The following is a 25,733-nucleotide window of genomic DNA, read 5'->3' as shown; positions in this document are numbered from 1 at the left end:
GGGGTTGAGAGATGTGATGAAGTGGAGTAGGGTGTCGTCAGCATGTGTGGATATGTCACTGAGGAGCAGCACGTAGATGAGAAATAGGACACAAGATCATACATAAAACGGATAGATTTAGTAATGTTGGAAAGACTGCGCACGTGCCCACATCTAGTGAATGAATAAATACTCTGATTTGCTGTGTGGGTTAGATTTGAGTTTTGCTTTGTGATCTGATAACTCGGTACCTGCAGCACATTACTGTCGGTGTGCAGCGTAACCCAGGTGTGTAACTGGTCAGTCCTGTGGAAGCAAATGCTTGTTCCCCTCATTGATTAATGGTGATTTGTCTATTCTGCAGACAACTCTAAGGTCACCTTGGACCACCGGACTGCCCACAAGAAGCTTGTCATAAGTAACCTCTACACCAGCCTGGCTATAGCAGACCAGCCACAGTCTTACCCTGACACACCCGAGAGGTTCTTCAACTGTTCCCAAGCACTGGGCCTGCAGAGTTTCACAAACGGCCGACGTTACTGGGAAGTGACCACCAATGGCAGCAGTTTCTGGGCGATTGGGATTGCATGCATTGGGATGGATCGGAGAGGTTCCAGAAGCCGGCTCGGGAGGAACCCACTGAGCTGGTGTGTGGAGAGTTTTGGCCAGAAGCTGTCAGCCTGGCATGGAGACCGGGAATTTATCCTGAGCGGAGCACAGCCCAGGGTGGTTGGGGTGTACCTGGACTTTGAGGCAGGGTTTGTGGCCTTTTATTCAGTCACTAATACGATGCTGCTGCTGTTCAAATACAAAGCTGACTTTCAGGGCCGTGTTTTCCCTGCTTTCTGGCTGTGTTCCAGTGGCACTAAGCTGACTCTGGGTCAGTAATCCTAAATGTTCCTACATTGTGGCTGTAGATCACTGCTCGGACGGATTCTCTGCATTTATTATATTGCTTCAAAAAAATATTGTTAGGAAAGTTTAAATATCAAATTTTGCGTTAATGCCATCAGGAGTGTGCTGGAGCTGCCCTGGGATTGTGTTGCTGCACTGCAATAGATCAACAGCAAGCAGTCTGAACACAGGGCGTGGGGTCGACCACCATTTATTACAGCAGTACTGAAAGTACTCCCCCACCAGGTAACACATCTCTTCCCCTGCTCCTCCCTCTCCTCTGGGTGTCAAGTTTGCAGGAGTTCCTCAGGGGTGTGTCCTAGACCCAACCATCTTCAGCTGCTTCATCGATGACCTTCCCTCCATTCATAAGGTCAGAAGTGGGATGTTCACCGTGCAATATTTAGCACCATTCACGACTCCTCAGATCGTGAAGCAGCCCATGTCTGCATGCAGCAAGACCTGGGCAACATTCAGGTTTGGGTGTCTATGTACAAATTCAGTCTACTGGAAGAAGAGGTTCTGGGGTGGGGTGTGGGGGAGGTGGGAGTGGTGGAAGGTCTGGGTGCAGGACAGGTGTCCCTGTAGGCATTGAGCTGTTGTGCTGCGGTGATGGGCCTGGGATCCAGGAGTAGCTGCTGCATCTCCCTCTCGTATGTTACCAAACTACCAGAGAAAAGCAGGAGCTGGCAGGGGTAGGGAAAAGAGAATGGAATTCATCTCAATTCTGTAGTAGTGAAGGAATTGCTGTTTTAAATGGCACCGAGTGTTGGTGTAGGAAACATTTCATGTTTTTCCATTAAAACCTTGAGTTTTAAGGATGGATATTTGAAAGGGGTCACCACTCTATTGCAGACTAGTTTCATAAGTCCACAACTTAGTTCTCACCCATCTTGAGCCTCTGATTTATCACCATTCAAGCTGTTAATCTGCACAATAGCCAGGAGTTCACCCCCTGCTGAACTCCACAAATTACTGTGCATGGTCACTGCAAGGCTGGTTATTTAGTGTCAGTTACAGTGCTGCCAGTTACTTAGTGCCTAGCTACTCCGGCTTGGTTTCCTCGTTGTATATTGTTAGTTATGACTGCCTGGTGATAGGTCTGCTGGCTCCCAGTGCTAATTATACTAGTACCTGGTTCTAGTTAAGCCACTGCCTGGTGCCAGCTGTACCAGTGTTATGCTGTTGCTTGGTAATGCCAGTACAGGTTCCAGCTACCTGGTGCCCTGTGCTAGCTGTAGTTCACAATTTGTATCAATGATTTAGAGGTTTGGAATCAAAAACACTTTCTAAATTTGCAGGTAACACCAAATTGGGGGATAGTTGATACTGAGGACGACTTCAGCTAATCATAAGAGGACATTATTTGTCTAGTCTGCAAATTTATTAATTGCCAATTGAGGTATTACGTTTTGGCAAAAATAAGGAGGTTGCATCTTAGTGAGAATCGAAGTGGTGCAGAGAAGCAAAGGAATCTGGGAGCACAAATGCACAACTCACTAAAAGGAATGACAGGTTAATAAGGCCATAAAAAAGCAAAGCGAGTACTAGGGTTCATCTCTACTTTTCAATTTTATCCCTCTCGAAAAGTTATGTTAAACTTGTATCAAACTTTGGTTGGACCACACCTGGAGGGCTGCATACAATTCTGGTTGCCATATTAATAAAAGATATTTACAAGGATGATACCAGAAAGGCGGGGGCCTCTGATCGAGAGGATGAACAGGCTGGGGGTGTCTCTTCAAAAAAAGAAGGCTGAGGGGTGACCTAATAGAGGTGTTTAAAATGATGAAAGGTTTTGATAGAGTGGATACAGAGAGAATGTTTCCACTTGTGGGGAAGAGCAGAACCAGAGGCCATCAATATAATATAGTCAGCAAGAAATCCAATCGGGAATTTAGAATAAACTTCGTTACCCAGAGAATGGTGAGAATGTGGAACTCACTACCATAGGGAGTGGGGGAGAGGAACAGTATTGATGCATTTACGGGAAAGCTGAATGAGCAGTTGAGGGAGAAGGGAGTAGAGGGTTACAATGATAATGAGGAAAAACAGGAGAAGGTTTGATTGGAGCATCACCACTGGCATGAACTGGTCAAATGGCCTTCTCGTGCTGTATATCCTATGTAATTATACTGGTGATAGTTATGGCAGTGCCCATTGCTTGTTAGGCCAATGCTGGTTACTCCTGCTAACTGTCTTGTCTGCAGCAGTGAAATGGTGTGGGTTTATAATCCGGTGTGGTGTTGAGGGGCCATTTGTGAATCTACCACTGCTCCAAAACCTTGTTCATGTGTTGATGACCCTGCTTGATGTGGGTGCTCATGGGCGCAGTGGGCAGAGCCACATCAACACTGACCAGATTGCCACATGTTAATATTGAGGGCACTCATTCTTAAACTCATAATCTCTTTCAAAAAATATAAAAAGTCTTATGGTTTGTTGATTGCTCCTTGGGCTTTTCTATTCTCATTGTAATGCTTTTCGCATCTGGAAAAGGTTGGGATGAAATGGGAGGGATTGAAATATCCATGTTTTCATTTCAGCTTCAGTCTATGCAACTGTGCAACTTCTTAGTAATGAGAGCATTTCTTTAGCACTTTCCAGGACCGCAGGGTGTCCTAAAGCACTTCATAATCAGTTAAGTACAGTGTGATCAATCATGTAAATGTGGCAGCCAATGTGCGCATGGCAAGATCCCAAAAACAGCAGAGAGAATGACCAGAAATTCTTCCTTTTAAGTGATGTTAATTGAGGGATAATTATTGGCTTCAGGACCCTGGGGAGAGCCATACCCTACCCAGAGTGTAGTAATCTGACCAATCCCCTGTGAGAGGCTGAGTTGCCACAAAGTTGGTCCAGACACTTAACAGTGAGCATGGTCAGTGTGTTTATTGGGTGTGCTGTGTAATGTACATGTGGAAGGGATAACTCTCTGGGGCCTGTCTTCATTCTGATTAATGATGCTTAGTCACTGCTGTTGCAGTCTGATCATTCCACATTCTTTACTTGCAACTCATCGTGTAAGACTCAATAAATGTTCCAATGCAAATTGTGCTACTGCTTTGTGTCACGGGGGTGGTCTACGGTGTACTGGACAGGCAGTCAGACCCCATCAATTACATTGTCATTGCCACTTTCATTCTGCAACAACAGCAATTTGAGAGTGTGGCAGTGAAGTGGATCAGCAAGGAAAGTTAATTGTGACCTGCCAAAGAAACATTTACAAGCCCAGGAACAGCCTCACATCTGTCATCCTTGCTGCAAGCCAACACACTTGTTCAGTCAGCTGTTTCTGTTTCCTCACAGGAGGTAGCAATCAATTCCCCACACTTTCTCCATCTGTTTCCTGAGTGCTAATATATTACACACGGGTACAGGTGCCGTGGGTGCTCTGGTATCTCCCTAAATGACTACATTGTTTGTGTTTGACTCAGACCATGAGTTCTGGTGAATGGGGCGGGGGTAGTTCAGGGATAATCTTGGGTTATAGATTGTACATGGGTTTTAAGTCCAAGTGGGGAAGACTGTGTTGCTGGGTCAGTGAGATTCTAGTCCAACAAGGAAAACAAACATTAAAATAAAAGCAAAATACTGCAGATGCTGGAAATACTCAGCAGGTCTGACAGCTTCTGTGGCGAGAGAAAGAGTTAACGTTTCAGGTCAGTGACCTTTCAGAACTGTTTCTATTAACTCTTTTTCTCTCCACAGATGCTGCCAGACCCGCTGAGTATTTCCAGCATTTCTTGTTTTTATTTTATATTATATAGGAAAGAAAACCTTGTTTGATTTAATTCTGGGAAATGAATTTGAGTAGGATAACTGGGAAGCTGCCTCAGAGTATTAAACTGATACCTTTCCAACAAAACCCAGCAGAAGGGCCTCTCAAAAGTGTTTATCTTTTGCCCTAGAACTTCAACCAATCCAGTAGTAGTTTGAGGTATGGGGAAAAACTGATCAACCAATAACATGCCACGAGGCAGTTTCACTTTGATTTAACATTTGTTAAACTTTGACCCACAAACTCTCTCCCTTCCCACATCCTCACCCCATTCTGATAGGATAATTATCTGAAAAGATTAGCTGGGTTGCTCTTGCAGAGAACTGGCCTGGATACGATGGGCTGAATGGCCTGCTCTGTTGTAATTCTATTACTCAATCCCTTGCCCGTCAGTCTATCTGCAGGTGGTAGGGGTTGATCCTCCTCTCCCTGGCTCAGTTATTGCTCAATGCCAGTGAATAGGAAATCTCTCCCTTCATCCCACACTGCTGTCGGCTATTGAAGAGTATTGATAATGTCCCTGCCAGTGGTCCCACTGCTCCAAACGTGCCCATTCTTTGCCAGATGGTGGGCAGTGATGTGGGAACAACTGATATAGACAAACCATTTTACAACCTGAAACCTAGTAAATACAGTTCATTTCCCCGCTGACTCTCTCCCCGACACACACACACTGTCTCTCTTTGTTTGATTGGAATGTTTTGATGTCCCTGAGCAGACAGTGAAGGGTAGAGGGGAGGGGCTGAGTGGGAGGAGGTGTGAGTGAGAGGGTGGGTACCTAGCTCTGAGTTGGTGCCTGTGGACAGTTTAGAATCCGGGGCGGCGGTGGCGTACTGGTATTGTCACGAATGGTAACCCAGAAACCCAGGGTATTGCTCTGGAGCCATGGGTTTGAATCCAATTAATAAATCTGGAATTTAAAGCTAGTCTAAAGGCCATGAAGCCATTGTCGAAAAAACCCATCTGGTTAACTAATGTCCTTCAGGGAAGGAAATCTGCTGTCCTTACCTGGTCTGGCCTACATGTGACTCCAGATCCACAGCAATGTGGTTAACTCTTAACTGCCCTCTGAAATGGCCTAGCAAGCCACTCAGTTCAAGGGCAATTAGGGATGGACAATAAATGCTGGCCTGACCTGCGACGCCCACATCCCATGAATGAATAAGAAAAAATCCGAGTGGAAGGGTTTGTTTCTTCTGGGACTGAATTTGTGACATCACTGAGAAAATGAAACACCCTCGGGACAGGAACACCGGCAGGGGGGGAAATGTCCAGACTCCGCCGGGAGAACCATCAAGCTGATGGTTGACTGTCTCGATTTAGTGCCAGGCCACAGCATCACACTACAAAGCAGAGCCCAGACTGAGTTCAGAAGGAAGGCCCTGGCATTTCATTATGAGCTGATCAACCAGAGTAGGCAGCTCTACGCTAGATGGTAAGTTATACTTGGGGGCCACACGGGGACTCTGGAGATCACTGTCAATGCAAATCTTCCTTTAAATATTCTCTCCCCAACTCGTAGGATACTATCTCATGCACCAAATACCAGCACTCAAATCTGGATTAAACCACACCAATCAAATGAGCATAGAGGCATAGAATGGTTACAGCACAAAAGGAGGCCATTTGGCCCATCGTGTCCATGCTGGCTCTCAGCAATAATAACTCAGCTAATCCCACTCCCCTACAAATTTTTTCTCTTCAGATAACTATCCAGTTGTCTTTTTAAAGTAGTGATTGAATCTGCCTCCACCACACACTCAGGCAGTGTATTCCAGATCCTAAACACTCACTGAACCTGCCTCCACCACACTCTCCGGCAGTGTATTCCAGATCCTAAACACTCACTGAACCTGCCTCCAACACACTCTCAGGCAGTGCATTCCACATCCTAAACACTCACTGAACCTGCCTCCACCACACTCTCAGACAGTGCATTCCAGATCCTAAACACTCACTGAACCTGCCTCCACCACACTCTCAGACAGTGTATTCCAGATCCTAAACTCTCACTGAACCTGCCTCCACCACACTCTCAGACAGTGTATTCCAGATCCTAAACTCTCACTGAACCTGCCTCCACCACACTCTCAGGCAGTGTATTCCAGATCCTAAACACTCACTGAACCTGCCTCCACCACACTCTCCGGCAGTGTATTCCAGATCCTAAACTCTCACTGAACCTGCCTCCACCACACTCTCAGGCAGTGTATTCCAGATCCTAAACACTCACTGAACCTGCCTCCACCACACTCTCAGGCAGTGTATTCCAGATCCTAAACACTCACTGAACCTGCCTCCACCACACTCTCCGGCAGTGCATTCCAGATCCTAAACACTCACTGAACCTGCCTCCACCACACTCTCAGACAGTGCATTCCAGATCCTAAACACTCACTGAACCTGCCTCCACCACACTCTCAGACAGTGCATTCCACATCCTAAACACTCACTGAACCTGCCTCCACCAAACTCTCAGACAGTGCATTCCAGATCCTAAACACTCACTGAACCTGCCTCCACCACACTCTCAGACAGTGCATTCCACATCCTAAACACTCACTGCATTTTAAAAAGTTTTTCCTCATGCATCCATTACTTCTTTTGCCAAAAATCTTAAATCAGTGACCTCTGGTTCTCAACTTCCACCAATGGGAACAGTTTCTTCCTCTTCACTCTGTCTCGACTCCTTATGTGAACACCTTTTATCAAATCTCCTCTCAACCATCTCAAAGGAGAACAGTCCCAACTTCTCCAATCTATCCATGTTCTTGTGAATCTTTTCTGCACTCTCTCCAAATCCTTTACATCCTTCCTAAAGTGTGGTGCTCAGAATTGGACACAATACTCTGAGGCCAAATCAGTGTTTTATACCAATTTATCAGAACCTCCTTGTTCTTTATGCCCCTATTTATAAAGCCCAGGATCTCATATGCTGTAACAGCTTTCTCAACCTGCCCTGCAACCTTCAATGATTTGTGCACATATACCCCCAGGTCCCTCTGCTCCTGCACCCCTTAATTCATATTGCCTTTCCTTGTTCGACCAAAATGCATCACTTCATACTTCTCTGAATTAAATTTCATCTCCCATGTGTCCACCCTTTCCATCATCCTGTCTATCACTATCCTCCCTCCTCACAGTTCACAATACTTCCAAGGTTTGAGTCATCTGCAGATTTTGAAATTGTGTCCTGCACACTCAAGTCATTAATATAGATCAAGAAAAGCAGGGGTCCCAACACCAACCCCTGGGGAACTCCACTACATACCTTCCTCCAGTCTGAAAAACAACCATGTGCCACTACTCTCTGTTTCCGGTCACTCAGCCAATTTTGTAGCTATGCTGCTACTGTCTCTCTTATTCCATGAGCTATAACATTGCTGACAAGCCTGTGTGGCATTTTATCAAATTCCATTTGGAAGTCCCCGTACACCACAGCAACAAAAACTCAAACAAATAAAAGCAAAATACTGTGGATGCTGGAAATCTGAAATAAAAACAAGAAATGCTGGAAATACTCAGCAGGTCTGGCAGCATCTGTGGAGAGAGAAGCAGAGTTAATGTTTCAGGTCAGTGACCTTTCATCAGGTCAACAGGTTAACAAATCTGTGCTGGCTTTCCTTAATTAATCCACACTTGTCCAAGTAACTGGTAATTTTGTCCCAGATGATGGTTTCTAAAAGCTTTCCCACCATCACCATTTAGTTCCTTTGTTCAGTTTTCTTCCATCCCAACTGATCTACTGCGCTTACAATGATCAAGTCCATGTTCTCCATCAATCAGACATTTCTATCAAGGGCAACTGTGTTTGATGAAAACATTTTGGGAAATGTTTAAAATGTGTCCTCCTTTCACTGCTCCTTTCTCTCCCCCACCAGCTTTTAGTCTCTCTTTCCCCTGGTCTCTGCCCAACTCGCTTTGCCCCCTCCATCACTCACCATCTTCCTCTGTTGACTCCCTCTGGTAGGAAACCATTTAAGAAACAATTGGATAGATGAACCAAGATGCCTCAGTACTGAATGTCTATGTTTCACTGTCCCTGCATGTCTAAGTGTGCTTGTATACCAGTCTGTTTGCATGTGTGCCTATGCCTGAATTTGTTTGTGGCAGTGAATCTGTGGGACACACATGCATGTGGCTGAATTGCTGAACATTTCTCAGTTCCCATAGCGTTTCTGCCACAATAGCTCAGGTTAAGAAGTTTATCCTGGAAAATACTTTTCCTATTTTTCTGTATTTGTTACTCCCGCTAGCTCTGGCTGCTTCGTGTATCCTACAAGTTACTGGATTTAAACTCAACAGAAACTACAGCAAAAGGTTTCCCTCTGTCTGAGGGAGCTGGAGGTTGGTTGCACAGGCAATATCGCACAGACAGATGGGGACCCTCCCACTCTACAGCTCATGACGAGTCCATCTCAGCTGATGATATTTTGTCAACGTATCTGGGGTGTTTTCATTAAACCCTTTCATTTCACTCAATTTGTTCTTTGTGCATCAGCTGAACCTGTCAAAGGAAGCACAACAGGAAGATACCTCACTAAATGATGGATCTAGCTTTTGCAGAGAATAGAATGGTCAACCAGAAACCACTGGGACAGTTCAGGCTCAAAGCACCAAGCAGAATACTGTGGCTGTGGGAGATTAAATTGGTGGTTAGAGTCCAGGATAGGGGAGAGTGTACATGGGCTTTGGGGAAAATGGGTTACGTTAAAGTTAAAGTTGGAAGTTTTGGGTCCTGTTCATGTTTTCTTGACCATGACACACAAACAAAACAATGATGCAGGACAGATATAACCACTCCATCAGGGAGGGAGCTTTCCCCAAATTTATTTCACATTATTGATATCACAATGTTTGACCACATTCAGCACTGTTGATCTTCCCACCCCAGTTACACAAATTACATCACACAGAATGAGAACACTCAATATTACAGGGTCCAGAAGCAGGGGGATAACACTGACACACTTGTAAACAGAATATCTCAACTAAGTGAAAGATACAGGAGCTGGTTAGAAAGCAACACTGGTCACACCGAACCACTCATTGCATCTCAGTGTATCAGGATAAGACCACACGGCAACAGCAGAGCTCCCACCCGGGACAAGGGATAAAATGCAGATTGGACCTGTCTCAGCTCTGCTTTACCACGAAAGCCACACACCAAAGGATGAAGATCAGCATCTCTATCTAACCTGTCACTCGACCCTTAAAAACTACCTCTCTGACCAAGCTTTTAGTCACTTGTTCCATTATCTCCTTATGTGGCTCGGTATCAAATTTTGTTCGATAATCATTCCTGTAAAGTAGATTGGAACATTTTACTAGGTTAAAGGCGCTATATAAATGGAAGTAGTTGTTAGTTAGCCAGTCAGTCAGTCAGTGCTGACCTGCAACTCTGACACTCCCAGCTATCACCAGTGCAGGGCAGATTCCTTAAATAAAAGACAGTGGATTAACCAATAACAAGGATGACAGTAAACAGCCATAGTGCAACACTTGACAAAGTTCAGAACCAGTGCAAACACAGCAAGGCGAGAAATAAACAGTAAACCACATCAATAGAAAGATCCAGAAACAACTTCAAAAACAGTCAGGGGGAGGGGCTAATGGGAATTTGACTACCCAATCACTTTGTTCTGGTGGGGACTAAACAGTCATGCGATGTAAAAGAGACCTGTGAATTGGATCAAGTGAATGAGCATGTGGGGAGCACAGACAGAAATCTGATTGCTCTGTTTTTGGTGACTTTTGTACTCAGTGACATCACGTACGTCAATACAGACACCACCAGTGTCCCATCAAACACTCCCAGGACAGGTACAGCACGGAGTTAGATACAGAGTAAAGCTCCCTCTACACTGTCCCATCAAACACTCCCAGGACAGGTACAGTACGGGGTTTGATACAGAGTAAAGCTCCCTCTACACTGTCCCATCAAACACTCCCAGGACAGGTACAGCACGGGGTTAGATACAGAGTAAAGTTCCCTCTACACTGTCCCATCAAACACTCCCAGGACAGGTACAGCATGGGGTTAGATACAGAGTAAAGCTCCCTCTACACTGTCCCCATCAAACACTCCCAGGACAGCTACAGTACGGGGTTAGATACAGAGTAAAGCTCCCTCTACACTGTCCCCATCAAATACTCCCAGGACAGGTACAGTACGGGGTTAGATACAGAGTAAAGCTCCCTCTACACTGTCCCCATCAAACACTCCCAGGACAGGTACAGTACGGGGTTAGATACAGAGTAAAGCTCCCTCTACACTGTCCCATCAAACACTCCCAGGACAGGTACAGTACGGGGTTAGATACAGAGTAAAGCTCCCTCTACACTGTCCCCCATCACACACTCCCAGGCCAGGTACAGTACGGGGTTAGATACAGAGTAAAGCTCCCTCTACACTGTCCCATCAAACATTCCCAGGACAGGTACAGTACGGGGTTAGATACAGAGTAAAGCTCCCTCTACACTGTCCCATCAAACACTCCCAGGACAGGTACAGTACGGGGTTAGATACAGAGTAAAGCTCCCTCTACACTGTCCCCATCAAACACTCCCAGGACAGGTACAGCACGGGGTTAGATACAGAGTAAAAAAAAAACAGGGCTTAGATGCAGAGTAAAGCTCCCTCTACACTGTCCCCATCAAACACTCCCAGGACAGGTACAGCACGGGGTTAGATACAGAGTAAAAAAAAAACAGGGCTTAGATGCAGAGCAAAGCTCCCTCTACACTGTCCCCATCAAACACTCCCAGGGCAGGTACAGCATGGGGTTAGATACAGAGTAAAGCTCCCTCTACACTGTCCCCATAAAACACTCCCCAGACAGGTACAGCACGGGGTTACATACAGAGTAAAGCTCCCTCTACACTGTGCTAACAAGGTGCCACAGCCCTAACCATGGACAATTTCTCTCTCTCTCGCTCTGGTGTTGCCCTACTGTATTGCCAGTCACTGTACAGTCCAGGTTGGGGGGAAGAGAGAGTAGGGGTGGCAGGCGATGTTGGTGTTTCCAACAGAAGCAGATGCTGATCAGGAGTTGGGCTGCATCTGACTTGATTTGGGCCTGTTATTGGCAGCAATGGTGATTTCATCCCACCAGCAGGGGCTGGACTTGAACTCTCATCCCAGAGAACATGACCCGTGTTTGAGCCAGTCTGTCCTGAATTCTCACGGTCTCAGTTTACTCCTCTTCTCAGTAACTGTGAATGGAGATGGGAGTGCGGCACCAGTAACTGTGAATGGAGATGGGAGTTGTGCTGAACCAAACATTAAGCGAGCTGAGCAAATCTCTCGCAGATGCTGTCAGCGGTTTTCCCCATCCTAATCCCCCGCGCCCCTCCATTATCTCACAGGGATTGAGTTCCCCCATCGCTCGAGTCTGACATTTCAGAGCATAAGATGCAGGCGCTGTGCTCTCCCTGCACCAATCACCGAGAGGAACAAACCACTCTGGTAAAGTGCATCTTCCTCAGTTTGGAGAGAGCTGCCAGTGAACCAGCTTGTACAGGATCCCTCTCAACCCACCCCCATTCCCTCCACCCCAACCCCACAAACAGCTGAGGCCTCAGCTTTCCTCTCTGCCTTGCTCTGGCTCAGAAACACTCAGTAGATCATCCTGCAGCTGCAGGCTTGGGGGGGAAATCATCAGTGCATGGGTTTTGTGAGTGATCACAACTGTACATGGCCCCTGAACCCAGGGTTCACCATCCACCTGCATCGGCATCACCGAACTCTTCAGTGTCAGCTGGGAGAAAGAGGGAAAAAAAAAAGAGGGAAAACAGGGATTAAACCTCAGCAAAACAACTGCATCACCGTTCCCCCCCCACCCCCCAACCCCACCGCCCCCTAACCACACCCCTAACCCCACCCCCCACACCCCTAACCCCACAAAACACTGCATGCTCTCTATCCATATAGACTAGCTCACAGCAAGGAGTCAATGATCAGGAAAAGGAAGTTTGGGTGATTTTTCCCCTGGGCACTGCGGCCATTGGCTGTTCCCGCTCGGAGGGTCCATGTACTTACCCTTACTGTGTGTGCCTGTCCCAGACGCACCGGATTGGCCAGTTTCACATGGATTTGAGCACAATGGAATGAGCCATAAACACCAACCACTTCCAATAGGCCGTCATTATGGCTACAAGGTAAACAAACTCAATAAAAGGGGATGTCCCACAAAACATCGGCATTTCTGATCAAGGAATGTATTTCCAATAATATTAAAACTGCCTGCATAAATTTGTTGTGTCAACACTTTGTTTTATAAATCCCAATGCCCATGTAAACATGTCACACTGGCAGTGCCTCAGTTTTACACCTTTCAAGTCCTCAGCCGGCTGAAAAACTTCATCACTGCAACCAAATCAAACCTGCTTCTCAAAGTTCCCCACATCTTGCTATTTAGTTATAAGCCATTACATCAAAACTAAGTTTACAAGGACAGATGTTGGCCCTCAACCTGAAATGTTAATTGTTTTCCTCTACAGATGCTGCCCGACCTGAATACTTCCAGCATTTTTTGTTTTTATTTCAGATTTCCGGAATCTGCAGTATTTTGCTTTTGTAATGGATATGGGGACTGATCAATAGCTGCTCAAATTAAACTCATCCTCAGCCCAATTGCTGCAGATTCTCTGCAAGACACCAGGATTAAATACAGGTCATAAAATGTCCTAGCAGTCCCATTTATCCTTCCTGTCCTGTGTCACGCTCACACATGGAAAAAAACAAATCCAAAAATGGACACTTCTCCTGGAAAAACAAGATGGAGTCGAGAGCTCAGGTGACCTCATCCTGTACTGCCAAATACACATGGAACCTACAAGAACCCTGAGCCAATCTTCATGTCTGGACCAGCCTTGGAGAAGGCATTAAAATCTTAAAATGTAAATAGCCCATTCTGTGTTAATGGCTATGTCTCCAACAAATTGGGTTAACAATGGCATTGCAGACATGGTGTCTCCAAATTCAAACTCAAGAGAATGGGCGACCCCTTATTTTTAAACAGTGACCCCTAGTTCTAGATTCTCTCACAAGGGGAAACATCCTTTCCCCATCCACCCTGTCAAGACCCCTCAGGATCTTATGCTTCAATCAAGTTGCCTTTTACTCTTCTAAACTCCAGCGGATACAAGCCTAGCCTGTCCAATCTTTCCTCATAAAATAGCCCGCCCATTCCAGGTATTAGTCTAGTAAACCTTCTCTGTTCTGCCTCCAACGCATTTACATCCTTCCTTAAATAAGGAGACCAATACTGTACAAAGTACTCCAGATGTAGTCTCACCAATGCCTTGCATTGCTGAAGCATAACCTCCCTACTTTTGTATTCAATTCCCCTCGCAATAAACAATAACATTCTATGAGCTTTCCTAATTACGTGCTGTACCTGCAGACTAACCTTTTGCGATTCATGCACTAGGACACCCAGATCTGCATCTCAGAGCTCTGCAATCTCTCACCATTTAGATAATATAATTTTTTTTTATTCTTCCTACCAAAGTGAACAATTTCACACTTTCCCACATTATACTCCATTTGCCAGGTCTTTGCCCACTCACTTAACCTATCTATATCCTTTTGAAGCTTCCTTATGTCCTCTTCACAGCTTACTTTCCTATCTTTATGTCATCAGCAAATTTAGCAACCATACCTTCGTTCCCTTCAGCTAAGTCATTTATATAAACTGTAAAAAGTTGAGGCCCCAGCACAGATCCCTACAAGTAGGCAGTGACTGGAAGTGGCTTTGAACTCCATACCGGAGACATTATAGCAGGGTTTCCGACATTGACTGAGAAACCACAGAACAAAGTCTACAACAACGCGGTCACCCTCCTGAAACTTTCCAAGTTTTGTCTTCAGTGATCCAGGAAAAGGGAAAAACGGACCTGCACTATTTATTTAAATCTTCACCCATCCCCCCACAATGGGGAAGAATGCAAGGTTTACAGTGAATTCTTAAAAAAACATTCTAATCTCTATCTTTTGTGTGTGTAGGAGAATGGGTGAAGTTGGGAATATTTTTATTTTATTTATTTTATTTAGAGATACAGCACTGAAACAGGCCCTTCGGCCCATCGAGTCTGTGCCGACCATCAACCACCCATTTATACTAATCCTACATTAATCCCATTACCCTCTCACATCCCCACCTTCCCTCAATTTCCCTACCATCTATCTATACTAGGAACAATTTACAATGGCCAATTTACCTATCAACCTGCAAGTCTTTGGCTGTGGGAGGAAACTGGAGCACCCGGAGAAAACCCACACGGTCACAGGGAGAACTTGCAAACTCCACACAGGCAGTACCCAGAATTGAACCCGGATCGCTGGAGCTGTGAGGCTGTGGTGCTAACCACTGCGCCACTGTGCCACCCCAACGGGTATTGTATAATAAACATTGATCTTTCTTGAAAACGAGTCAGTCATTTGTCTGATTGTCGATCGTTAAAACGCTCAGGGGCTAAAAGACATTTCTAACAAAAATGTTGTCTATGGTGAGCTGGGAAAGGGAAACCACCCCCATCATTTCCCACCTATCTGTATTGAATCTGAAATTGTTCCTCACTATGGAATTGATGGAATATTCTGCATTATCCCAACTCATGCTGTTTTGTCCTGAGGGTACCTCTGATCAGACTTCAGTCAGGATCCTCACAAATGGCGCTGACTGGGATGTTGTGTGGAAATGGAGGGTGACATCACATCTGTGACAGTCACTCTCTGCATCCAGCTGTTTCCTCTGTCACAATCAAATGAACGACTGTCATTGGTAACAGTTGTGCAATGAGGTATCAACACTTCTCGTTACAAGGACTTTCTCACAGCACTTTAGAAGATAAACAAATTGTTTCTGCTCAAACACCGCTGCCCGTTTTGTATTCACAATCTTTGGCCAGAATGGTTAGGTAAGCATATAGCTGAAATTTGTAGTGAGCTAGCCAATCTAACACAATGTTCAAGATGAGACTGCACAAGTAGATAAAGGAAAAAGTTGAAGCAGCACAGACAGAGCAGATAAATGTGACAGTTAAAGGCTGACATGGACTGGGTGCAGTGACTAGCCTGCTTCCATGTTTAATTTTTTTGTATTCTGAAAGAGAGTAGGTGAGAAAGAGAGAGACACCCTTCCAACTACTAGTCTGCTCTTCAACAAAAGGAAAACTCTAGCCAGACCAGGCTTCTGAATAGTCTGGACCCAGTTACTCTCACCCCCATACTTCCCCATCACTATCCTGTGATGTCCCAGTGCAGTCCCAGGCTCCAAGATCTGATGTAAACAAATTAGCATCAGTGGATGATGTTTAGGGCCTGACCTTAACTCTGCAAGTGGGTGGGTTTTGAATGTGTTAAAATCTCACTCTGTCACAATGTGATGCTACTCTGCCATTTTAATCTTTCAATGTATCTGTGAACCTTCCTTCTGGAACACAAACAGGAGGAGGCCATTCAACCCCTCGAGCCGGTTCTGCCATGCAATTTGATCTTGACAGATCTGTATCTTAACTCCATCTTTCTGCCTTGGTTCTGTATGCATAATATCCTTAACCCAACAAAAATCTACCAACTTCAGTTTGGAAATTTTCAATTCACCCTCAGCCTCAACAGCTTTTTGGGGTGGGAAGAGAGTTCCAGATTTCCACTCCCCTTGTGTGAGGAAGTGTTTCCTGACATCACCCCTGAATGGCTGGGCTCAAATTTGAAGGTTCTGCTCCTTGTTCTGGACCCCCCTCTGCCCCCAGCACCCACCCCCACCAGAGGAAATAGCTTCTCTTTATCTACCCTAACAAACCCTTTAATCATCTTAAACACCGCGATTAGTTCCCCCATCAATCATCTAAACTCTACAGGCCTAGTCTGGACAGCCTTTCCTCACCTTTTAACCCTGCTATCATTCTGGTAAGTCTGCGGTGCACCCCGTCCAAAGGCAGAAGGAGGAATATGGGGAGTGGGCGGGAAAGTGGAGTACAGCTCGAGGACCAGCTACGATCATATTGAATGGCAGAACAGGCTCAATGGGACAAACTGCCTGTTCCTGCCCCTATTTCTTCTGTTGCTACCCTTCCTGAGATGCTGTGATCAGGACTAAACGCAGTACTTCAGAATGCAGTCTAAACAGAGCTGGTCCAAGAAGGGCAAAGATCAGCCAGGCCCCAAAACTCTCAACTCTTTCCTTTCCTGCCCAGAGTTCCTGCCTGAATTTGGAACTGGCAGCAAGTTTAAGAAAACTGGATTTTTAAAAATGGCTGAAAATTAGTGACATTTTTCCAGCCAACTGAAATCCCGAGGAGTGAATCCCAGCGGGGTAAGTTCCTTGTCCCAGGGTCGGAAATTGACAACCAGGCGAGTAAACACATTGGCAGCGTGGGATAGCGTTAACAGCACCCAGCTGCCATGGTGACGGGTAAAGTGAGCTTGTGGATCCGCTTTAACTGTCTCTATTTGGTGCTGGGTTTTTCCAGACTGAAGAAATTAATTTTCGAGATGTCAATAAACGAACGTTTTGCAACTAATGAAGGAACGGTGACTAATGCCCAGGCACTGACTTCAAACCCATAACTACCACGGAAGGGGTTGACACTGGCCAAGGCTGACCTCTGCTGGGCTCCAATCACATTGCCAGACAGATTTCAGCTCAATATTTACACTGACCCTGTAACACACTCCCCTTAGCTCCCAGAACACATTTACCAATTCTGCTTTTTACTGAAGAATACTGTAACATTTGAGATTCTTTTTTCACATTCCTTTCTTGCTTTACTGCTCCATTAATCACCATACTTATTTTCTCATACTTAAGAATTTAAATTTTTTGGAACCTCAATTTATCCAAACAAACAGAACTGTTACAGCACAGGAGGCGGCCAATCGGCCAGCAGTGTTTGCACTGGCTCTCCAAAAGGAGCAATTTACCTACTGCCACTCCCCTGCCTTCTCCCCATAACCCTGCACATTCTTCCTTTTCAAAAAGCAATCCAATTCCCTTTTGAATGCTTCAATTGAACCTGCTTCCACCACGTTCTCAGGCAGCGCATTCCAGACCTTAACCACTCGCTGTGTGAAAAAGTTTTTCATGTCACTTTTTTTTCTTTTGCCAATTACCTTAATTCTGTGCCCTCTCGTTCTCCATCCTTTCACGAGTGGGAACAGTTTCTCTCTATCTACTCTGTCCAGACCCATGATTTTGAATATCTCTTTCAAATCTACTCTTAGCCTTCTCTTCTCCAAGGTAAACAAGCCCTGACACTCTTTCTCTCTCTCTCTCTCTCCCCCCCCCCCCCCCGAAGGCCCCGACACTCTCTCTCTCTCTCTCTCCCTTCCCCGAAGGCCCTGACACTCTTTCTCTCCCTCTCTCCCCGCTGAAGGCACTGACACTCTTTCTCTCTCCCCCGAAAGCCCTGACACTCTCTTTCCCCCGAAGGCCCTGACACTCTTTCTCTCCCTCTCTCTCCCCCGAAGGCCCTGACACTCTTTCTCTCTCTCTCCCCTGAAGGCCCTGACACTCTTTCTCTCTCTCTCCCCTGAAGGCCCTGACACTCTTTCTCTCTCTCTCCCCCGAAGGCCCTGACACTCTTTCTTTCTCTCTCTCTCTCTCTCTCTCGGCCGACACTCACACTCTCTCTCTCCCCCCCGAAGGCCCTGACACTCACTCTCTCTCTCGAAGGCCCTGACACACTCTCTCTCCCCCGAAGGCCCTGACACACTCTCTCTCTCTCTCTCTCTCTCCCCCGAAGGCCCTGACACTCACTCTCTCCCCTCCGAAGGCCCTGATACTCTTTCTTTCTCGCTCTCTCTCCCCCGAAGGCCCTGACACTCTCTCTCTCTCCCCCGAAGGCCCTGACACTCTCTCTCTCGCCCGAAGGCCCTGACACTCTCTCTCTCTCTCTCTCCCCCGAAGGCCCTGACACTCTTTCTTTCTCGCTCTCTCTCCCCCGAAGGCCCTGACACTCTCTCTCTCTCTCTCCCCCCCGAAGGCCCTGACACTCTCTCTCTCTCTCTCTCCCCCGAAGGCCCTGACACTCACTCTCTCTCTCGAAGGCCCTGACACACACTCCCCCGAAGGCCCTGACACTCTCTCTCTCTCCCGAAGGCCCTGACACACTTTCTCTCTCGCTCTCTCTCCCCCGAAGGCCCTGACACTCTTTCTTTCTCGCTCTCTCTCCCCCGAAGGCCCTGACACTCTCTCTCTCTCTCCCCCCCGAAGGCCCTGACACTCTCTCTCTCCCGAAGGCCCTGACACTCTCTCTCTCTCTCTCTCCCCCGAAGGCCCTGACACTCCTTCTTTCTCGCTCTCTCTCCCCCGAAGGCCCTGACACTCTTTTTCTCTCTCTCCCGAAGGCCCCGACACTCTTTCTCTCTCTCCCCCGAAGGCCCTGACACTCTTTCTCTCTCTCTCTCTCTCCCCCGAAGGCCCTGACACTCTTCCTCTCTCTCTCTTCCTTCCCACCCACCCCCCGAAGCCCCTGACACACTCACTCTCTCCCTCCCTCTTCCCCCTGAAGGCCCTGACACACTCTCTCTCCCCCGAAGGCCCTGACACTCTTTCTCTCTCTCCCCCCCGAAGGCCCTGACACTCTCTCTCTCTCCCCCGAAGGCCCTGACACTCTCTCTCTCTCTCTCTCCCCCGAAGGCCCTGACACTCACTCTCTCTCTCGAAGGCCCTGACACACTCTCCCCCGAAGGCCCTGACACTCTCTCTCTCTCTCCCGAAGGCCCTGACACACTTTCTCTCTCGCTCTCTCTCCCCCGAAGGCCCTGACACTCTTTCTTTCTCGCTCTCTCTCCCCCGAAGGCCCTGACACTCTCTCTCTCTCTCTCTCCCCCGAAGGCCCTGACACTCTCTCTCTCTCTCTCTCTCTCCCCCGAAGGCCCTGACACTCTCTCTTTCTCTCTCTCTCTCCCCGAAGGCCCTGACACTCTCTCTCTCCCGAAGGCCCTGACACTCTCTCTCTCTCTCTCTCTCTCTCTCTCCCCCGAAGGCCCTGACACTCCTCCTTTCTCGCTCTCTCTCCCCCGAAGGCCCTGACACTCTTTTTCTCTCTCTCCCGAAGGCCCCGACACTCTTTCTCTCTCTCCCCCGAAGGCCCCGACACTCTTTTTCTCTCTCTCTCTCTCTCCCCGAAGGCCCTGACACTCTTTCTCTCTCCCCTGAAGGCCCTGACACTCTTTCTCTCTCTCTCTCTCCCCCGAAGGCCCTGACACTCTTTCTCTCTCTCTCTCCCGAAGGCCCTGACACTCTCTCTCTCTCTCTCTCTCTCTCCTGAAGGCCCTGACACTCTTTCTCGCTCCCCCGAAGGCCCTGACACTCTCTCTCTCTCGCTCTCCCCCGAAGGTCCTGACACTCTTTCTCTCTCTCTCTCTCTCTCAGGCCCTGACACTCTTTCTCTCTCTCTCTCTCGAAGGCCCTGACACTCTTTCTCTCTCTCTCTCTCTCTCCCCCCCCGAAGGCCCTGACTCTCTCTCTCTCTCCCGAAGGCCCTGACACTCTTCCTCTCTCTCTCTTCCTTCCCCCCCACCCCCCGAAGCCCCTGACACACTTACTCTCTCCCTCCCTCTTCCCCCTGAAGGCCCTGACACACTCTCTCCCTCCCTCTCTCCCCTCTGAAGGCCCTGACCTCCCTTCCCCTCCCTCCCCTGAAGGAGCTCTCTCGCTCCCCACCACCCCCCCCTCCCCTGAAGGCTTTCTCTCTCTGCACCCCCGAAGGCACTACCTCTAAGATACTACTGAAAACTGCATGTCCAGGGTGCAGTGAGAATGGAGCTCACTCCCTGCGGACATCCAAACGGCAGGACTGCAGAACCCGAGGGGGAGGTCTGATCATTGCCTTCCCCCCAATATCTGCTTTGAGCTGGTTAAAGTGGGTCTTACCTGGCAGGGGGGTAAGGTTTGTCCCCTGTTCCTTCCCAAAGCCGGCAGCCCCCTCCCCAGTAGGCAATGTTCAGAACGATAATCCCCTCCAGCTTCGGGAGAGTGATCCTGTCCCCATCCAGCTCCAACTGGGGGGGGGGAGGAAGAGCAGAAAATGAAGGATTTAGAGACAGCAGAGGCGGAGTTATTCCAACAATGACCCACCAACAGGAAGGAGGAACTGCCAGGGTACGGAGTAAGTGCACTGACTGGAAGGAGTGACTGGCCCAATGCCTTGTATCTTCAAAAGAAAGGATTCACATTTCTGTATATCTTTTCACAACCTCAATGTCCCAAAGCGTGTGACAGTAATGAAGTGGGTTTTATTAAGTGTCCTCACTGTTGTGATGTGGGAAACACAGCCGCCAGCAAGCAGTGACAAACAGCAATGTGATAACAACCAGATCATTTGCATTGTGATATTGTTTAGGGATAAACATTGGCCCAGGACACCAGAGAGAACTCGCACCCACCACCCCCCGCACCCACCCCCCTCCTCGCACCCCCCCCCACCTCGCACCCCCCCCCCCCACCTCGCACCCCCCCCCCCCACCTCGCACCCACCCCCCCCACCTCGCACCCACCCCCACCCCCTTCATAGTGAAGACCCAGTGAAACCGCAGTCCAGACTGAGCCAGGCAGTGGGGAACTCACCTCAATCTTCTGGTGCAGGTCCTTGCAGGCTTGAACTAAACAGTCCCTGGTCCCATAGAAGAAATAAACAGCCTTTGCAAAACAGAAAAGCAACGTGAGCTATCCCAGAATTGAGTTCAGTGAAGGAAAACACATCAGCCAGCCCCCGCCCTCCCGAGAACCACAGAGACCAGAGTTATTAGAATAAATACCTACACAGCTTTGATACACATTGACTCATGGGACGGCGCAGTGGTTAGCACCGCAGCCTCACAGCTACTGGACCCGGGTTCGATTCTGGGTACTGCCTGTGTGGAGTTTGCAAGTTCTCCGTGACCGCGTGGGTTTTCAACAGGTAAAATGGTCATTGTAAATTGCCCCTAGTGTAGGTAGGTGGTAGGGAATATGGGATTACTGTAGGGTTAGTATAAATGGGTGGTTGTTGGTCGGCACAGGTGGGCCGAAGGGCCCGTTTCAGTGCTGTATCTCTAAATAAAATAAAATAAAATTAGAGATGGTGACTGGATCAAAGAGCTTGCAGAGCTGAGCAATCTCAGTCTTGATATTACTGCTGGAAATTTGTTCCCAGGAGACATACAGCACAGGGTTAGATACAGAGTAAAGCTCCCTCTACACTGTCCCCCATCAAACACTCCCAGGACAGGTACAGCACAGGGTTAGATACAGAGTAAAGCTCCCTCTACACTGTCCCCCATCAAACACTCCCAGGACAGGTACAGCACGGGGTTAGATACAGAGTAAAGCTCCCTCTACACTGTCCCCCATCAAACACTCCCAGGACAGGTATAGCACGGAGTTAGATACAGAGTAAAGCTCCCTCTACACTGTCCCTTCAAACACTCCCAGGACAGGTACAGCACGGGATTAGATACAGAGTAAAGCTCCCTCTACACTGTCCCCATCAACACTCCCAGGACAGGTATAGCACGGGGTTAGATACAGAGTAAAGCTCCCTCTACACTGTCCCCATCAACACTCCCAGGACAGGTATAGCACGGGGTTAGATACAGAGTAAAGCTCCCTCTACACTGTCCCCATCAACACTCCCAGGACAGGTATAGCACGGGGTTAGATACAGAGTAAAGCTCCTCTACACTGTCCCCCATCAAACACTAACAGGACAGGTACAGCATGGGGGTTAGATAGAGTAAAGCTCCCTCTATACAATGCCGCAGAGGGCTGTACAGTTACACACCCCTCCCAAAGAGTTTCTACAGCCACTGTTGGGATCTGGTCTCCACATCACATTGCTGGTGACTCTCACCATTCAGCGAAGTCCCTCACACAGGACAGCTGCCACCCCTACTGAGTCCTAACACATATAGCTGTATGCAATCACTCACCTTATTAATAATTCGATTGGAAAACAGGAAGGGACTTTGCTGTCTGCATTCGTGGAAATTTAAAGCCATGAGTGCATCAGGGCCAACCGAGAAATAATTGTTCATTGAAAAAGTCTGGGAGGAAGGAAAGGGAACAGATTGGGAAGAGAACAGGAATATAATCGCAAGACAGTAAAACATGGATGGCACTGAGAGGCAGGCAGAGCTCACTTTGCATCAGGGACATGTTAACCCAGTACTGGAGCCCAGAGGGACAACTTACGTGGAGCCCGGGGGGTGGGGGGTGGAGAGGAGGAGGGCCGGAGGGGGGTGACGCAAGCCCACGGTGAGCAGGGAAGGGGCAAGCACAAGCTGGTGGGGCAAGAGACAGGGAGCAAGCAGCAGCATCTTCAGAATAAAACTAGATGGACCACCTGGCCTCGACCTAAGCACCAGCAATGAGGTCGACACCCCCTTCCCAGTTGAGTAAGTCCTCCTTATTAACATTAGCGGCAGGCCAGAAGATCGGGAAATTTTTAGAAACTAAACACTGAGAAATTAGAAAGGCTGTGTTTGCTAACAACCACTAGATGGCACAGTACTTGCACATGCACAAATGCAGGCTCTTCAACTGGAACGTCCGTGTCTTTGAGGTTCAGGCAGCTGCCAAGATTCAAGATGGCGCTGCTCAATTTATCACAGGAAATGCTTCTGGCTAGATCGTTCTAGCAAACTAACCTTACATGAAGTACATTTTCAACACACCTCCCTGCTCTCGTACCCACATCGCTGTCCTGGGATTACCACTTCCCTCCTCTTGACCACTCGCTCCCATGTTTGATCAGTCCCCACGCGTTGCCCGAAGAAGCAAGGCAGGCCGCAAGGGGTGACGGGGCAACGTAGGAGCGAGTGGCCGAGAGGAGGGAAGCGGTGCGGCCCAGAGCTAATGGCTGGATTGGGGGGGGGGGGGGGGGGGGGGGGGCGGAGAGCAAGTGGTCGGAGAGCAGACTGGCATGAAGCGAGGAACCATCGTCCAGGGGAGTGGGGGGGGAAGCAGCAAGGTCTGGAGCAAGTTGTCGGGGGGATAAAAGAGTTCCAGTCTCTCTGTCCCCCATTCTGCTGCTTCCTCCAGCCGAGTGATGCTTCATCATGCACGCGCAAAGATGGACCTGGCACAGATATGCAATGATGTAGGTGCTGTACGATGAAGTCATTCCGCACTTGCGCCACTAAATCCTGGCAAGTTGTAGCTGCGTATATGCGCGGCTTGACACACTAAGATGTCAGTGGGCCGGTGCATTGTCAGGAATCACTTTGAATTAGAGTACATGAGAGTAAACTAGCAAGAAATATAAAAACAGATAGCAAGAGCTTCCACAAGTATATAAAAGTATAGCTGAAGTGTTGGTTCTTTAGAGGATGAGACTAGGGAATAATGGACAACAAGGAAATGGAAGAGACTTTGAACAAATATTGCACATCTATCTTCACAGTAGAAGATCCCAAAAGCATCCCAAGAATTGCAGAAAATCAAGAGACAAAAGGGAGGCCGGGACTTAAAACAATCACTGGAGAAAAAGTACTAAAGGCTGACAAGTCCCCTGGACCTGATGGCCTGCATCCTAAGGTCCTAAAAGAAGTGGCTGCAGTTGCTGGATGCATTAGCTCTGATCTTCCAAAGCTCTCTAGATTCTGCAAAGGTGCCAACAGATTTGAAAACAGCAAATGTAACACCCCTATTCTAGAAAGGAGGGAGACAGAAAGCAGCAAACTGTAGACCAGTTAGCCTAACAGGTCATTGGAAAAATGCTGGAATCCATCATTAATGGGTCGGCGCAGTGGTTAGCACCGCAGCCTCACAGCTCCAGGGACCCGGGTTCGATTCTGGGCACTGCCTGTGCGGAGTTTGCAAGTTCTCCCTGTGACCGTGTGGGTTTCCTCCGGGTGCTCTGATTTCCTCCCACCTGCCAAAGACTTGCAGGTTGATAGGTAAATTGGCCATTACAAAATAAAAAAATTGCCCCTAATGTAGCTGGGTGGTAGGAGAATTGAGGGAAGGTGGGGATGTGAGAAGGAAAATGGGATTAATGTAGGATTAGTATAAATGGGTGATTGATGGTCGGCACGGACTCGGTGGGCCGAAGGGCCTATTTCGGTGCTGTATCTCTCTATGGCTCTAAGTAGTAGCAGGACACTTAGAAAATCGTAATACAATCAGACAGCACCAACATGGTTCTATGAAAGGGAAATGGTGTTAGAGAAATTTATTAAGAATTCTTTGAGGAGGTAACAAGTCAAGTTAAGAAAAGGAAACCAGTAGATATAGTGTATTTGGATTTTCAAAAGGCACTACATAAAAGGTTACTACTCAAAATAAGAGCTCATGTTTTTTTTTTAAATTCATGCATGGGATGTGGGCATCACTAGCTAGGCCAGCATTTATTGCCCATCCCCAATTACCCTCAAGGAGGTGGTAGTGAGCTGCCTTCTTGAACCACTGCAGTCCATGTGGGGTAGGTACACCCACAGTGCTGTTAGGAAGGGAGTTCCAGGATTTTGACCCAACGACAGTGAAGGAACGGCGATATAGTTCCAAGTCAGGATGGTGTGTGACTTGGAAGGGAACTTGCAGGTGGTGGTGTTCCCATGCATCTGCTGCCCTTGTCCTTCTAGGTGGCAGAGGTCGCGGATTTGGAAGGTGCGTTGCTGCAGTGCATCTTGTAGATGGTACACACTGCTGCCACTGTGCGTCAGTGGTGGAGGGAGTGAATGTTTGTAGATGGGGTGCCAATCAAGCGGGCTGCTTTGTCCTGGATGGTGTCGAGCTTCTTGAGTGTTGTTGGAGCTGCACACATCCAGGCAAGTGGAGAGTATTCCATCACACTCCTGACTTGTGCCTTGTAGATGGTGGACAGGCTTTGGGGAGTCAGGAGGTGAGTTACTCGCCTCAGGATTCCTAGCCTCTGACCTGCTCTTGTAGCCACAGTATTTATATGGCTGATCCAGTTCAGTTTTTGGTCAATGGTAGCCCCTAGGATGTTGATAGTGGGGGATTCAGCGATGGTAATGCCATTGAAAGTCAAGGGAAGATGGTTAGATTCTCTCTTGTTGAAGATGGCCATTGTCCAGCACTAGTGTGTCACTTGTCGGGGGCTGGGAACCTGAGGGGAGCTCAGATTA

The 25,733-nt window shown here is 47.8% G+C and overlaps 2 protein-coding genes across 2 annotated transcripts in view; one reads left to right on the top strand and one right to left on the bottom strand.

Annotated features, from left to right (window-relative positions):
* Positions 1-3,925, top strand: part of LOC137384481 (E3 ubiquitin/ISG15 ligase TRIM25-like) — a 61,055-nt gene extending 57,130 nt beyond the window's left edge. Inside the window, exon 9 of the mRNA XM_068058620.1 lies at positions 344-3,925. Coding sequence (XP_067914721.1) covers positions 344-867 — 524 coding nt within the window. The 3' untranslated portion in view covers positions 868-3,925. The remainder of the gene's footprint in view (positions 1-343) is intronic.
* A 5,525-nt stretch (positions 3,926-9,450) lies between these two features.
* dgke (diacylglycerol kinase, epsilon) overlaps positions 9,451-25,733 on the bottom strand; it is a 29,630-nt gene continuing 13,347 nt past the window's right edge. Inside the window, exons 6-10 of the mRNA XM_068058656.1 lie at positions 22,575-22,688; positions 21,232-21,303; positions 20,539-20,666; positions 12,696-12,807; positions 9,451-12,414 (exon numbers count right to left, since the gene is read on the bottom strand). Coding sequence (XP_067914757.1) covers positions 12,235-12,414; positions 12,696-12,807; positions 20,539-20,666; positions 21,232-21,303; positions 22,575-22,688 — 606 coding nt within the window. The 3' untranslated portion in view covers positions 9,451-12,234. The remainder of the gene's footprint in view (positions 12,415-12,695; positions 12,808-20,538; positions 20,667-21,231; positions 21,304-22,574; positions 22,689-25,733) is intronic.

This window comes from Heterodontus francisci, chromosome 26 (assembly GCF_036365525.1).
Source record: "Heterodontus francisci isolate sHetFra1 chromosome 26, sHetFra1.hap1, whole genome shotgun sequence".
Lineage (NCBI taxonomy): Eukaryota > Metazoa > Chordata > Chondrichthyes > Heterodontiformes > Heterodontidae > Heterodontus > Heterodontus francisci.
This window is presented reverse-complemented; position numbering and strand designations above follow the sequence as displayed.